Raw genomic sequence first — 17,651 nt, forward strand, 5'->3', positions numbered from 1 at the left:
CTGTTTTTTGGAACAGTTATTTTTATCGCTAGACGGTGAATTGATTGATAGAGCTCATTCATTTCTGACGGAGATAGAATTAAAAAAAAAATTATCATTCGTTATTCTTTAGTGTGATTATGAATCATTTCTTTAAAGGTGTGGTGAGATTTTGTCGAGATTAAAAACCTTACAGTCATGACATGCTTAAAAATGACATGATTTGATATTAATAAACTTATTACATATTATCATAATTTTGGGAAGTAATTTCCGAATCATTAAATTTCAAAACTATTCCGAATTGTTAAATATTTATTTAATTTAAAGAAATTATTTCTACAAAAACATCCATGCTAAAACTGCAAAGGTATACAGTGAAAAATTCCAGTTTAAATTGGATATAAAGTACCGGCAGTTTGGGGTACATTATCCGTAAAATCCATTTATCCAAAAATTTAATTTTTACCGTGAAATATTATACAGTGATTTTTACAGAAATATTTATATAATTAGAGTGATTTAGTGATTTTATGGTAATTATTACTGTAAAAGTTAAAGTATATCAGATTTTTTGTTCCTTAATATGTTCGAACAAAAATGGATTTTTCGCTATAAAGTAGCGGTATTTTTACTGTAATTTGATCCGGAATTTTTTTCAGTGTAGAACCGAAAAAAAGATTCTGATAAAAAAAAAATTTTTAGAGATTTTATTAAATAGTTTATTGCAATAAGAAATTTCCATGCTTTTATCAATGCTTCTGGTCCCAGAATTATGAAAAAAAGATAATTACAAATAATAAGGAAATTAAGGTAATTGCAGATTTTATCAGGGGTGGACATTAAGAAAATTTAGTCACTGGTTCATAATCCCAGTGACTAAAAGATATTATTAGTTTATTCGCATTTTCACTTATCTCTTCTTGTGTCTCTAAAAGATGTTATTTTTAAAAAATTGATAAAGTTAATGTAAATAAAAATTCAAACTCAGAATGTGTAATTTTCACAACTCTGGAGATATACGCTATTTTGTGATTAAAGCAGCTTATCTTTTCACATCGATTACTTTTCCCGGGGACCAATTTGGTGCTCCGAATCAAATTTTAGTTGTTCTATACCAACAGACCACCGTCAATTTTGAGTCCTGGTTTTTAGAAAAAGAAGAAAAAAATAGAAAAAGAAAGTCGCTAATTGAAAGTCGCTAAGAGAATTGAGAAATTACTAGATTATAAATAAATTTGATTCGTCATACCTAAATCAGCATTAGTCCGGTATGCATCTATTAGGTTAAAAATATGCATTCGCAATCTTAGTAAATTTCTTTTCAATGTGTACAATAAATCTATTAATCATTCTTTCTTCCTTGTTTTAAAATCTTTATTATTCTTTGTGTAAATTGTTTGCTCCCCTTAAGCTATTTATTTAAATTTTATTATTTATCTGTAAGTTCAACTCTCAATCAAATTGTTATTTTAAATGCGATTTCTTAGCGTTATATTATTTTAAAAGGAACTCATACGTATAGTTACGTTATTATCTATTATTCTCTTAGTTTCATGATTAAGTATCACATTGTTTTACCCAAATTAGTCTAATTTATTTTAAACACGAATAAAATATTTACTTTCTTTATGTGCTTTTACGATACGAACGACCTCTCGTTCTAACATCCCTTTTCCCTTGAACGAGAAGCATTTATGTAGTCATTTATGTCTCAGTTATCTATGTAGTTAAAAGTAATGTTGCGCGAATCATTTTTAAGTCTCACATTTATGTAGCAATTACGTAGATCGCTGGAGCGGGCCGGTGCGTTAATTATTATGTATAATAATTACAAGAACTTATCATATTTGTTAAACTTCTTACGCTCTCTCGCATTTAATTTTTTATACTTTCTCTGTGAGTGCATTTAATGTTTAGTTGTATGTATGGAAAACTAATTAATCATAAAAAGTCTTCAAATAATGCGATTTCATACGGAAAAACATGCCTTGTTAAAAATCTACTAATATCCAAAAAATCAATACTTTTTTTTTTAATTTTACTATAATATAATTTCAAATGTTCTGTCATCAAACTTTTAAGGTTTTTGCCCTATTAATGATATCAAGCTTGCTGAACATATGAAAATAAAATAGATGGATATTATTTCATTAAATTTTATTTAGGTAATCAGCTTAATATGAAAAAGAGAGGAACATAATTTAAATAAAATTTTTGATAGTAAGGTGACTTCCACCCCTGCTTGCTTCGCTCACCAACCACCTAGATTGCTTCGTAAAAAATTTCGTTTCTTTAAGCAAATTGTTTCTTCATAATTCAAAATTATTTATTTGAAACATACCAATATTTTTAATTGTATTTAAGCATATTTAGTTTCATATTCTAGTGAAATATAGTTTAAACCTGTTTATTTTTCTCGTTAATCTTTATCCACATACTTTTTTTTCCGAAACTCTCATTTGATTTCTGGTTGCTATAAAAGCACCAAAATTTCCTTTTGCCTAAGATTATTTGACAATCGGGCGAAATTATTAATTCCTTACATTGCTTTATAATTTCAAATAGTTGTATACATTACTTCTATAACAAAGGTAGACTGAAAAACAGTTTTACATGAAATTTATTTTTAATTATAAAAAATTTATTTATGGGGGAAATGTAACTTATTTACTGTTTAGCAATCACAAAACGGGGATTAATCCTTTCAAGACCAGTTTCTTTCTTTTCCGATAAAAAGACAAATTATGACTTTAATAGATAAAATAAGGTAAAAATAACAATATTCTGCCTATTAGAGTAAAATGTTAATATTACCACAGAAAACTAGTGGAATATGCGTACGTGTAAAATTCAGACTTATTTAGCTCATAAGGGTGGGTTTTTTAGAAATATCTACGAGACATATATGAAAGTGTTAAATATCATACTAATAATGCATTGCACAATAACGTGGTTATTTTGTAACTTACTAAATAATTATGACTTTTACTTTTTTGTCTTAAATTTTAAATCAATAATCTAATTTGAAAAATTAATAATAACAAAAGTAATGTTAGGAAGGGATGGTTAACAAATATTACTGGTAAAATACAATTAAATAAGGATTGAATAAATAAATTAGGGCTAAATAATGTTATAAATTTTATAAAAACAATTATTAGTTCATGCTGGTAATATGCTTGATGTTTGATTGATTGTTTTAAACAATTCTTAATTTTATGTTGATGACAATCAAACTAATTAGTATTTTCTTTGTATACTTGAGATCTTATCACGTGATATTTCTCATACGTCCGAGCGTTTCAGCTATTTTCTTGATTGCTGTGACACCACAATTTTCATACATACAAATTTCAGCATAAAAAGTTTTATCAAAATATATATATATTGAAAGATAATCTGTTTTGTCTTATTTCCCAAATAATCACCGCTTTCTCCATTTATATAAACATAATTCACTTTTTGGCATATATACTTCATATCATTTCTTTACTTCAAACTAAGATACTAATTTAGTGATAAAAAATCGTCTGAAAACGATTCAAACAATTTCCTAACGAGAACTCATTTTACAAACGATATCTTTTTTCCTTTCGAAAAAAGGGTAAAGAGAGCTGGATGATGGAATATAGACGAATGTAGGCGTGCCAAAATCCTTGAAGATTTCACCTGCCTAGCTAAGCTTGCAGTTTTGTTAATGAAATACTTGGCGAGTTTATCACGCGTTCGCTACTAAAGCTGCAACGAGGACGGTACTTTTTAATTAAATAAGTTTAATAGTTTTTAAAGTTTACCTCACGACATTAATTTGTAATTTGATGCTTTACATATCTTTGACTTTTTTTTTTTAATTGAAAAGCTTCTCTTACAAAAGTGATTTATACATACTAGTTTTTTTTTATTTCACCTTTTGCTTTTAAACTAATAAAATAGGAATTTTGGAAAGATTGAGTTGGATATAATAAATAATAGGTACCAACAAAAAAAAATTTATTTTTTTTTGCTTAACAAATTTTTAAAAAGCCATTAGAAGACGTTGATATTTGCGCTGGTTTATTTTCTCACGCTAAGTTTAATTAGGTCTTAAAAGTGAATTAATGTTTCAAAATGACTTTTAATTACAGAGCATGACAAAACTCTTGAATGATTCAATTTTTTTTTTTAAAAATATACATAAAGTAAAAAATATTTTGAATTAATAACAATAATTGTAAATAATACTTCTAAAAAAAGTCCATCATCGTCTAAAAGAAATCTAAAATAGTATACACATTAGAAGTTACAAAAATAAACTACAGTAATAATAGAACAAAAATATCTAGAAATTCCGATGAATCACTATCGAGGTCAACTAGTACAAAGGTGAAATTAAAATAATTATAAAAAAATTTCCCCATGTTTGCCAACTAAAATAAAAAGCGTTCTAAAGGCTTGGTTTCTTAGGACAGGACGCCGTCAGCTGGAAATCAGCGCTAACCTTTGATTGGTCCATTTGTGAGCTTGATAGTATACGTCATCGAACGCTCATCTTGAACTACAATTGCCGTCCAACTCAACTGCAGTTGGATTACAACGTGACGTTAACACAGAAGCAATGGCGGACAACATCCAACAGCACATTGAAATCAGCCAAGATTTTGATTTTGATATTAAACATAGCTTCTTCATTAAACATAGCACTCTTCATTTAGCTCAGCTATAATGTGTTTTTTCTTGGACAAAGTCATTATTTGTACTCTAAAACAGTGGTCGACAATAACAAAATCAAAACAAATTCAAAATAAATATTTGTTTACGTTATTAACGCATGCGCAATGAGAGATAATGTCTGCGTTGGACCGATTGCTCAGGCTGAGCTAACAAAAAAGTATTTTTTTGGCGTCCGCTCTACATCAACTTTCCGCTGACGCCCAGATAAGGCGCTAGTTCTAAGAAACCAGGCCTTGAGCTAACAAACCAGTATTTTGTTGGCGTCAGCGGGACGTTGACGTCACGCCGACGCCCAGATAAGGCGCTTGTCCTAAGAAACCAGACCTTAAGCTTTCTTTACTTCCGTTTCATTTGACACATAGAGAATTAAATAATTATTTTAGTCTTCGCGCCCTTAACCCTGATTAATCTTGATAATGATTCGTCAGATCTGAATAGCATTTCTTCTCAATCAAAATTCAAATTGTAAATGCTTACGAAATCATAAATTAATTTATGATTTCGTAAGCATTTACAATTTCAGTTTATTCAAGGATCTCAAATGTATATATTAACACGCTGTGAGGCACGTGTATTTGCAACGAAATCCCCGCTAAACCACCTCCGCTGCTTAGAAGCACACGTATTGTGGTGAGGCAATGCAAAGCGCACTACCAACAGATTGAAATAAATAAAAATTTGAGTAAATTTACAATAAATTTTCAGCAATTATTTAAAACAATGTTGTTGTTTTTTTTATATATATAGTTTTACGTCATATTTTACACTGTCAGTCGCCGATGATTGATGCGGCTAATCAGAAAGTTCAGTGTTAAGCGTGTTAAAGCCATATTTAAAATTATTCAATATATTTACTTAAATAGTATTTAATTTATATTATCTAATGTCTGCAATAAGTATTGATTAATGTATGACAAAAATGTTAATTTATCAACTTTGTACCTTATCAATTTCTTACTGGATCAGATTTTCATTTTCTAATAATGACAAGAATTTTTTTTTTCTTAGATTCTGAAGCAAAATGGCTGCTACCGTGGAAGGAGGTGACGCCACGGTGGCGAACGATACTTCGGGCGAATCACCTGCTCCCTTGGATGGACCTTCTTTCAAGGATCAATTCAAATTATTTGCCAAATTCGGGGACAGTAAAAGTACGGGTGAAGCCATCACACTGTCTAACAGTGACAAATGGATGAAACAAGCTAAAGTAATTGACAAGAAACTGACCACTACAGATACTGGTATCTACTACAAGATGGTAGCAAAGTAATTTAATGCCTTCTAATCTTTGTTACATAATCTTAACTATTCCTAACGTTTTTCTATAAACGCTTGCTAACATTAAGTGCTATATTTGTTTGATAATTACATGATGCTAAGCCAAGAAGTTTAAATTATTTTAAGCTATTTAGTGGCATGCAGATATGGAGAACAAGTCAAAGAGGATATTAAATCGATGACTAAAGTAAATATGTATTGCAAAAAATACTAAAACTTTCGAAATTTTAGTATTTATAAATTTGTTAATTATGTTTTAAAACTCATAAAATTTTTTAGAAAAATTTCAACTTTGATTTTTTTTAAACAGAAAATATAAGTCAATAATTTAAAATATAAGTCAACCTAATGAGAAATGCACACACTAGCCAATGAATTAGAAACCTTAGATTTTTTTCCGAACTTCCTTCTGTCCTGCCCGTATTCGCCAGGGTATTGATTCTACAAGTTTCTGGAGTGCACTTAAGTTAAAAGAATGCCATTCTTTTGCTACACAGAGTTTAAGATCCTGTAAATTAAAATAGAAGAGAAGACAGCTGTTGAATGAGTATTTCCAACATATCCCAAACGTTTATTATTGGGTAAAAATCTGGATTTTGCGTTGGCAAAGAAAGGTGTTGGAGTAGACCTGAAAATAATTACTCGGCACGTGGCGAGTCAACGAAAAAAAGTGTCGACTTAAATTAAATAAACCACTGGTCACTTTTTATCATCTTTTTTTTAATTGTTTAATGATAGAAATTAGTCAATGTTGAAGAGCTCTGGAATACAGAATTTACACTAAAATGTCAGATGTCTCCATTCAAAATGTTGATACTTCAGAATCCATCGATTTGTGATGGAAAGATTCATGTGAAAGAAGAACTCTTTAATAATTCACATAATTCCAAGTTCTAATGTCTACATTAAGTGTATTTCACCTCCCTAAATATTTTTAAACAAAGTTCTTTAAAGTCAGCATGTTTAACTAAATTTTGTCTTATATTTATATTATTTTCATTGTTGAATTAACTTTTTATGGCAGTATATTATTTCTAATATGATTTTAAGAAAAATATAATTTTATCCAAGCAAATAAAAAGTGGCTATTAAATAAAAAAATGCCCTCTTCAATAGCGGTCACAGACTCAATAGGTTTGAGGAAAAAGCGACTACTAAGTTATTTGAGTCTACCGGCCACTAACAAAAAATTTAAATTTTCAGGTCTATGTTGGAGTCAGATTGATGTTCATAGAACCAATTTTGCACACTTATAGCTTGATGAACTAATCATCCATGACGTATCCGCACCTTCGGGTGAAAAATTTAACATTGTGGAATGAACTTGTTTAGCTAGCGTGTCCACACTCTAAGAAATATTACTCTCACTTATGACGATTCAGAAATCCTTGAGCAGTATTTCGTTAAGCTTGAGAATCATTTCGTCACGTAATCACGTGATTTGAGAAAAACAATGACTCTCAAATATATGACGAAAATGTTTCCTCAAGTCGAAACCTCATCGTAGAGGGAGATTGTTAACTAGAATTACGAAACTAGAATAAAGATTGAAAATAAAGTTTGCTTTCTTCTATGGTGGTCAAGGAGTTGGCGTCGTTCTACGAAGATCAGTGGTTTGAATCCCGCTTCGGTTATTGTTGTAATTTATCTCTTGGTTCTATTTACCCTTCTTATGTGGTGCCAATGTTAAATTGATTATTAGAAAAGTTAGATACACTAGGTCAAGGGTGGCGAACCTTTATGCACCAACGTGCCATTTTTTCTAAAAAAATTTTTAATTTTGTCATAGACGTGTCGACAAATAGTTTTGACCTCGTGATTATAGCGTAAGTAATAATACTAAATACCATCAACTCAAAACTATTTATTACAAAATAAAATACATTTTGCAATGTCTCAGTTATACGCGTAATTCAACTTAAAGTAACAACAGTGTGACTTCTGTTGTTGCAGATTGGATGACAAATAACTTATATTAGAGTTATAAGATGTTTGTTTAAGCAAAACTGTTAATTAGTTTGCTAGTTATTTATTGTTAGCTTGTTTTTTATGGTTATTAATTGCTTTTTTGGTCTTAATTGTTCAGTTTTTTGTGAATTTTAATTTAATTGTTATTATGCTTCATATCGGAACATCGTGATCGGTAGCGTGCCCAAAATATTGTGTCGCTTGCCATAGATGGCACGCGTGCCATTGGTTCGCCATCCCTGCACTAGGTACTACGAGTTCTTTTTTTTTTTGTGGGAAAAAAATAGAACGATGAAATATTTCTTGAATTTTGGGCGAAATTCGTTTTCTTGAAGAACTGATGATAGTTATTTCGGCACTTTGGCGAAATTTCTACTCGGAGCAAACGGTTTCGTCAAAAATGAAGAAAGTTTCGTGATAGTTTAGGAAACATATTTTATAGTGCAAATGTTGCATGGCTTCTTCTTACTCTCTAGAAACACCAAGGCACCGCCTCCATACCAGCAGAACATGTCCCACATCATGATACTCCCACCATCCCACCAGACCCTAACCTTGCACCAGATCTTCGAACATCGCGAACAAGACAAAAGAGAGTTTCCCAAGTTTCAAATTCATTGGCCACTGTGTGTACTAATTGAACATTATGTGAGTCATTTTAAAATAAATGAATAAAAAATATTGCTCAGCAGTGAATAAAATCAGTTAGTCATTGCGCCATTTCTTACACAAATAATGACGATAGAAGTCCTTTATCACCTAAATTCCGCACTTGGTTTTAAAAGGGGTACAAAAATCTTAAAAATCATCATAACCATTATTTTATTACTTAATAAAAAGTTACCTTTCAAGTAGTGATTTTTTATCTCGAAGAAAACGAGAAAATTTTCCTACTGATTCTGAAACGCAGAAAGATTCTTTTGTTCATGATCATGTTGCTATTTTTTTTTAATTTTAAGACACTTTATCTCAACACATATTATATTATTACTTAATAAAATAAGTTATCTTTCGAATAGTTATCTTTTTTTATGAAAACGGGAAAAATTTTACTACTGATTCTTAAAATTAGATTTGTTTTGTTCATGATCATGTTGCCATCTTTTTTTTTTTTTTTTTGCAAATTTTAAAACTTTATATCCTAAAACATATTAAAGACAACTACACGAAATTTGAAATGCATATTATTTAATTATTTTGCTTTAATTTAATTTCAAGAAATTTGAGAAACAATTTTTGATTTATTTTCTTAATTAAAAAAATATTAAAATTGACAAATGCTAAATTTTAAATTCAGAAACAGAAAAAAAAATTTCTGATTCATTTTTTTTTTTAATTAAAAAATATTAAAATTGACAAATGCTAAATTCAGAAATTCTTTAAAACATTAATCAGGAAACAAGAGATACATTAAAGTATAGTTCTTTTATTCAAAATAATCCAAAATAGTCTAATAATGAAGCCGACTATTTTCAAACATGTAATAAAACTAAAAACATACATAAAAACAAACATATTTAGTTATAATTTAAAAAACAAAAGAAATCATCGATGTTTCTGTAACTTATTAGTATGGTACAAAAATGAAAAAAATTTAAAACAATGCACGCGTTTTTTCACGAAAAGAAAAGTTCTCTTAGAAATGAAGCCTTCAACCCTCTTAAAAATAAGCTACATGCATTTATATAAAAATCTGAAATAGTTCTAAGAAAATACTAAATATAAGCTATACATTTTAGATACATAAATTTTATCATTTACGTAAATTGAATCATTATGCATCATTTATGAAACATAAATTTTATCATTCATCACGTCATTATGTATCTGTATCATTATGTATTAATTGTATCATTTATGTTTGTTTTAAAAAGTATTTTTTATTAATAATAAGAACGGTCTAAGCTTTACTTTATAGTAGCAATATACATTTAATTCTAAGCTGCTTTTCAAAATTTAGCATGTCAGTTTCTTAATATAGGTTATTTTTAACAAAAATCTTATTTTCCACTGTGATTCGGAAAAAAAAATTTGGGGGGAATGAAAGAAAAGAATATCAGGGGAAACATCTGATAGGGTGATATTTGCCAAACGTGTTTGCTCTGTGCTTCTAAGTATTATTACGCTTCCTCTCTTTTAGAATTCTTTTATTTAATCTTTTTATTGAGTCATCCTATAAAGAGATAAAAAAAAATACTTTTACGAATAGAAAAAACATGTTCGACGTTTCTTCAAACTCTGTATAACTGGCATAAAAAAAAATACGTTGAATTGATATTTTAGACTCAAACTGCATAATATCCAATGAATAAAATTTAGAATAACTGGCGTGCACTATGAATAAAATTGTTGTCTTTGTTTAGAATATTTTTTTTTAAATTTCAAATTGACACAATAAAAAATAATAATTTATGTTTGCATTTACTTACACAATATTTTCTTCTTTTTTTCTGGCATTGAGAAAATTTGCTTTTAATAAAAAGTATGCTTAAACAGATTTATTTCAGCTCTGTAAATATATAGGTTAAAGGTTCCAATGGAAAAGAATGGGAAGAAGCCATACAATAGTGGAGCTATGCAACGCAATCTTTTTTTTCTCTTTTAAAGTTCTCTGGAAATATTTTAACGTGATAAATCCAACTTTTGTTTAGAAATGGTTAAAATAAACTTGGTTATTTGTGTACTACCATATTATTTCTGTGTATTTTGAGTGGAATATGTTTTTTAATTTGATTCTACAAAAACATAAGCGAATGAATTTGTACCAGAATTCTATATTAGTTACAGATATACATAAAAATGATTAATAGAAAAAGTTAGTTTCTAATGAAATAAAAAAATATTTATAAGTTAAATTTTAGAGAAAAACAATTCTCAATTATGAGCAGTCATCTTTTCCCAAATTTATTCAACTTCATTTTATTTATTTCAATTAATTTTATTCATTCATTTGTAGGAAAATTTATTTCCTTTGTATTTCCTTTGTCCTAGTGGGTTGCGCCCCCTGCTCACTAACGCTCGCCAACCCCCGAAAATTGCTACGCAATCTTATATGGTTTGCTTTGCAAACCAAGCTCGCTCCGCTCGCTACTAACTTAGGTACATTGCAAATACACAAAATTTTAAGAATTCAAAGCAATCATTCAAATCCATACATAAATTCGTGAAAAAAAGCGCTTTCGACAAAATACTAAAATAGAGATCTATCAACAAAAACTACTCACTTCTGCCTAGCTTAATAGTATGAGATTGCAGCAGCTGATGCTATCTGGTTATTTCAGTTTCCGTTTTAAAAGCGCTATATGTTGAGCAACCTCAGCTAGATTTGGCATGTGACATTTTTAGCGGCAATCATTGGTTGATTCGCCGTGTAAGAGAAATAGTTACTTAAACAAAACAAAGCAAACGTTGCCACCGGCGGAAAAGAAATATAACCAAAATTTGGGGGCCTAAATTCATGAGGAAAAAAAAGCGCTTTCGACAAAATACTAAAATAGAGATCTATCGACAAAGACTATTCACTTCTGCCTAGCTTAATAGTATGAGATTGCCGCAGCTGATGCTCTCTGGTTATTCCAGTTTCTGTTTTTAAAATCGCTATATGTTGAGCCTCCTCAGCTAGCTCATTTTTAGCGGCAATCACTGGTCGATTCGCCGTGTAAGAGAAATAGTAACGTAAACAAAACAAAGCAAACGTTGCCACCGGCGGAAAAGAAATACAGCCAAACTTTGGGAGCCACATAAGAGAATTATCTATATTAGATTCTGAATGTACTCATTTCGTTTTTCAAGCAAAATTTTTCTTCGTTTTTCACATCCAAAACAAGTTTTATTATTAAGTATATATGGTAAATTTAAAAAAATTATTTTATAGCTTTATATTTTTAAAATATAATCTTAAAAAATAATAAATCAACAAAGTTCACAGCAAAAAATTTAGAAAGTAGGGGAATGGTTAAATTGATCCTACGTTTAAAAACTAATTTTACGCTTGATTTCCTTTTAATGTATGCTGTTGTCCCTGTTCTTAGTCTATTAATGTCACTGTTCCAAGTGTATAACAAATTTCACCTTTGCATGCTCGATGAATAATTCCATGCATACTCCTAATCAATAATGCCTATTTATACTGTTTGGTGTCTATCCAAATTTTTAACCTTTCTCTTATAAATCTTTTGTCAGGGCAAAAAAGTCACTGGCCGTTAAAGAGTATGAAGAATTCCTGGACAAGTTAGCGAAAAACAAAAAGGTGGATATAGCACAAATGAAGCAGAAAATGGCATCATGTGGCCCGCCAGCTACATCTAAAACAACGGTAAGCATACATATAAGTCTGCCAGACACGGAACCATTAATGCTTATGGCTCACATTTTTCAAATTGGTTCCAAAAATTCATTTTAAACCCACAATAATTATTTTATGACTGTAAGCGTGACACCAATGATTTTTAACTATATGTTTTGTTTTTAAAATTTATAAACGTATATATATTATTAAAATTTATAAAATATATATTATTATTATATAATATTAGTATATAATATTATTATTAAATATTATTATTAATATATATATTTATAAAATATATATATTATTTTGTTTTTAAAATTTATAATATGTAAAAAAATATATAAAATTTATAAATTATTTTAAGTGCACAGTATAATGTTAATTTACTCTCAAATCAGATAAAGAAGTTTTGTTAAAATTTTAAGAAAAACTGAATTAAATAAATAATCCCAAGAAACTTAGAGGAAAGATATACTTGATCATATAAGAACTTCATTTGTTTCAAAAGTTATAAATGTGGATTACGTCAGCTTGTTGCTATCGCTGAAAAATTGCCGCCTTTCCTCAGAAAACGTGAATGAGAAAAACAAAAGAAATTTAAAACAGAAAACGTAAAGTTGTTTGTTTTCCACTCTATTAGTTCTAAGTCACTTTATTTATTTTTTATTTTTTCGTCGGCAACCTTACGTTTTATGTTTTAAATTTCGTTTGTTTTCCTCATTCATGTCTGAATAGCAGAATATATTTTCTTTCTTTCTTTCACTATGTGCATACATATAAACTTTTACCTATTATGCGAAAATATTTTAAAGAAGGACCATTTAGATAAATTTCCAGCTTATTTATTTTTTAATTTAAATGGACAATATATTCTGGGAAAATATGATGAATTAAATTGAATGATAACTTCAAAAAACGAAAGACCGCACTGAATAGTATGAACATTTCTGTTGTAAAAAGAAATAATAATAATAGTTCTGATTAATAAAACCAAAATATACGGTAGATAACTGTTTACTAGAAATTCTGGTTTTCACTATTATAGTTTTTAGAACCCCACATTAAGTATAAAAAAAAACTGAAAAGTAAATTTAACCGATAAATGATAAAATTCATGCTCTAAGGTAGCATTATGATAAAATAACCAAATTTTACCACAATAAGTATATTTTATCATGCATTATAAAATAATATTTCAGTGTTAGTTTTATTAAACACTTCGGTAAGTATTACCGATCTTAGAAGTGTTCCCATAGTGCCGAAATACGGTAAATTTCACCATATTCTGATAGCTTTGAAAATACCTTTCTTCCGAGCAGATTGCTGCAATCTGCAATAACTTTAATTTAATTCATTCTTTTAATTAAGTAATTCAAATTGCTTTTTCAGCCAACTACAGCCATGGCTGCAGTCAGTCGATTAACTGATCACACCAAGTACACTGGTACCCACAAACTTCGATTTGACGACACTGGTAAGGGACGCGGTAAAGAGGGTCGCGAAGACAGACCCAATGAAGGTGGCTACGTACAAGGTTACAAGGACCAAGGAACCTACGAGACTACTCATTAAAGAGAGACATATTTTATGTATATAGAAATGTTAATTATCGAGAGATTGATATACAGAGAGACCTCAATCCAGCCAATCAGAACTTATTTTGCATATGTTTTGGCATACCACAATCCAACCAATCAGAACTTATTTTGCATATGTTTTGGCATAAATACAAAAATCGAAATTAAAAACTTTCAATACGTTTTTCTCCAAAAACATTTATATAGTGTTTACATAAAAAGCTTATATCGAAAGAACTCTAAAGTTATGCCTATACTTTATAGCTAAAATTAGTTCTTTTTAATTCTTTGCCGCTGTTTTAATTACTTTTATCAAAAAATTTATAGAATGAATGGCCACTTTTATATTATGCTAAATAAATTATCAATAGTTCGAAATAATTTTAAAATTTATGAAAATTTTTAAAAGGGATTCAATAGAATTTAAATCCTTAATTAAATATAAAAAAATTAACAATAATTTCATTACCATAAAAAAATTGAAATAACTATTTAATGCTAAACTGACTTGATAATCATTTATTTTTTAAATAGATCAATAGTTTTACGGCTATAAGCTTGGAGGAGAGAACAATTGGAGGTTTAAATTAATATTTGTGCTATGTCTAAATTATTTTTAAAAAACACTAATTTGTATAAATTATTCTTAACTAAGGTTTATGTGATGATTCTAGCCACGTTAGATAATTTTTTTAAAAGAATTGATTATACAATTTACAACATTACTAAACTGCATAATATTTTTATAACTATGCATATTGCAATGCCTGTATAACATTTTTCAAACTTTTCATCGATTTTCTCTTGATACACTAGTACTAATACTACAATGAGAATCTGCAATATAAAACATCAAACATCGCAATAAAAAACATAAATCTAATCGAAACCTGAAAAAAAATATATAACTGAATTGAGAATACATTTTATTTGCATTTTGAGTGCAAAATAGAATAGTCAATTGTGCATCTGAGTAAGATTAAATTACTTTCTTGCATTTTCTTCATTTTAAATACTGGATTGAGCTCTTGATGTATCTTATTGTTGTAATCTATGTTTACAATGGCACAAACTTTAAAGATACAGCTTGATTGAAATTAAGCATAGAATTTTTGTAAATATTTCTTGAAGCATTTACATAGTTAAAAATGTTGACGTTACTTAATTAACGGTTATTACTAAGTACTATATTTTAAACTTTTACTGTTCGTTCAATTGAGTAAAAATTGCACTCTTAAAAGGCTAATGATGGTATTCGACGAAATTATTGAGTATTGTGTGTATTTTTATTTTCCTCCATTTTTCATTGTAGATACCGCATTTCCTTACTACTATTTATATGTGTATTTGTGCTTTTATACGTGTAACCTATTCTGCATGAAATTAAACAAAGCAATCGCAAAATTATCAAGTTTTAAAGCAATCTAACAATCATAATCAAATTATGCAAATTTACGGTACATATTAATATTAAATTCACAATTATTATACTGAGTCACTCTTTTAAATCTATTTGAAATGCTGGAAAAATCAAAATTTGAGTTATAAAAATTATTTTAAAGATTAATCATTAGTATTCAATAAAAAATTAATTTATTAATTATGAAAAAAAACTTTAAACGGGCAAATATTAATTCGATAATTATACCGCTATTTCATTTAAATAATTAAGAAATATTTTTGAACTGTTGTGCAAATTGTGTAATAAAAATACCTGTTTCAGTCATTTTTTAAAACTAATGGTTTCCTTTCATAATTTAAAGGTTGAAAATAATATATTTTCTCTTATTATGAAATGCTCGACTTAAATATTTTTATTTATTGCTGAAAAGTTAATTTTATATTTAGTTTGCAATTAATATCTAATAATTTTTCATTTGATTTAAGTGTATTTTTAATAACAATTGGGCGTATATCGCCAATTTCCCATTATGAAACACATTATTTAAAATGCTGATTTACTTGTCAAAGTTTGAATACGCACATGAAAATATAATACAAATCTTTGTCATATTCACCAACTCTAATTTTTTTTTCTTACCTGTATTAAGTTTTACTAACTTTTGATCCTGCTATCCCAATGTTTAATAAAATACTTGTGCTATCTTGTCAGCTTGAAAAAGTCCATTTGCTTAATTGAAAACATGTGATTGTACTTTTCGAATAACAAAGATTACAAGGGATATCATGAAAATATTCTTGGTAAATAAAAACCCTGTAAGCCATTAGAAATAAAACTAATTGTGTCTTCAATTTGATAATTTCTTTTCCTTGAAAATCAGAGCTTACTGTTTTTCAGTGTCATAACATACCATCTTTCATACTGTAACTAAACATAGCATAGAAATTATGTATACTTCAAAAATGATTTTTATCTTCTAAATGATTGATGTAGTTTCCTTTATTCTAATTATTTATTATTCCAGCATTTCCAAGTAAGACAATAGTCTACTTAACCTTTCGATGAATTAATCTCAAATTTTGAACCTTTGAAAACATTTTTTAAGTTTTTTTCTTTTAAATCATTCATTTTGATAGCAAATATGATCTTTCAAAAATGTGTTTATTAAGAACACAAAAATATTAGGTGTATATTCTTATTTTAAACAAAGAAAAGTAATTTTTGGCACAATTAGTGTATTCTCTATATTAAATAAAGAGTAATGCCATCCAAGGATTTTTTTATACTCTAAGATTAACAGACCTAATCCTACATCACGTAATAAAAAAATTCAGTAATGAGTCTTGCCAGAATTTTGCAGCAAACTAAAAATATGTTCAGGGTTTCAGAAGCCTAACGCTACCTATCACTAAGCTGTTTTAAAAATAAAACTGTAGAACACAACAACGTAAACGTTAATTTTGATTAAAATTCCAGTTTTAAAATAACAGCCGTACTATAAGATTTAATACATAGGGAAGAAAGTTATTAAAAATATCTCATATTATTAGAATTATCAGATGTGTAAAGACTTATGTATGCTAGTGAATTTAATAAGAACTGTAATAAGTTCGTATCAAAACAGAGATTTCATGAAAATTCGTCTGCTGTCCTTTTATAATGAATTAGTTGTCAACTTTTAAATAAAAAAGGAACGTTTTCAGTCAAAAATAAAATTAAATCATCTGCATTCATAAAATTAAAAACCACCTGTCAGAAAAGGTATAAAATGCAACGTTGCCAAATAAAATAAAAAATAATTATTCAAGTTAGATAATAAAATAAATATTTAAGAAGTCATCTGATAAGTCCATAGAATATCGTCTGCAAATAATAGATTTTTTTTTTAAAATTTGGATTCGCGTGTCTTTAACGAGTCTGTAATGAATTTAGTAATAATTACCATTCATAAATGATCTATCAAAACCTTTAAAATTTCTTCCCAGTCTAACTCAAATTTTTTTCCTTGATTTGAGAAATTTATTAGCGAAAAAGTAACTCTAGAAACAAATATGAATCAGGTACAGGTAATTTTTTAATCTTTTTTTCTAAATATTTTTCTTCCCGCTCTTTTCACCTATTGTTCCATTTTTTTTTTAAATTTTTATATTGTTTGGCCACCAATAACAATGTAGGACTAATCACTTAAGATAATTCTAAAATGTATTAATATTAATCGGTTTGGATTAGTATTCTTCGAATAAAATATCGATTAGACAGAATGATTACTAAACATTTATTGATAGTAAGCGTTTTGACTTAATATTCTTAAGATAAAATATCTGTTTGACTGAATGATTATTGTAGCATGATTTCTTAGCTATTATTTCATTTTTTCTTTATAATTTTAGAGTTCCTTGGTTACCAATATAAGAAACAGTACCTAATATAATTCTAAAATTAA

At 28.2% G+C, this 17,651-nt stretch overlaps 1 protein-coding gene and 1 long non-coding RNA gene across 2 annotated transcripts in view; both read left to right on the plus strand.

Moving 5' to 3' along the window:
- LOC107450117 (tubulin polymerization-promoting protein homolog) overlaps nucleotides 1-16,059 on the plus strand; it is a 36,107-nt gene extending 20,048 nt beyond the window's left edge. Inside the window, exons 2-4 of the mRNA XM_016065852.5 lie at nucleotides 5,701-5,958; nucleotides 12,121-12,253; nucleotides 13,619-16,059. Of these exons, the coding sequence (XP_015921338.1) occupies nucleotides 5,714-5,958; nucleotides 12,121-12,253; nucleotides 13,619-13,801 (561 nt within the window). The 5' untranslated portion in view covers nucleotides 5,701-5,713 and the 3' untranslated portion in view covers nucleotides 13,802-16,059. The remainder of the gene's footprint in view (nucleotides 1-5,700; nucleotides 5,959-12,120; nucleotides 12,254-13,618) is intronic.
- Nucleotides 7,229-9,483, plus strand: LOC147808186 (uncharacterized). Its single transcript, XR_015434763.1, has 2 exons — nucleotides 7,229-7,690; nucleotides 8,187-9,483. It is a non-coding gene; the product is annotated as an uncharacterized LOC147808186 (long non-coding RNA).
- Nucleotides 16,060-17,651: the final 1,592 nt, after the last annotated feature.

The sequence above is a fragment of the Parasteatoda tepidariorum genome, chromosome 6 (assembly GCF_982258835.1).
Source record: "Parasteatoda tepidariorum strain Cologne lab strain chromosome 6, Ptep-v5.0, whole genome shotgun sequence".
In the NCBI taxonomy this organism is placed as follows: Eukaryota; Metazoa; Arthropoda; class Arachnida; order Araneae; family Theridiidae; genus Parasteatoda; species Parasteatoda tepidariorum.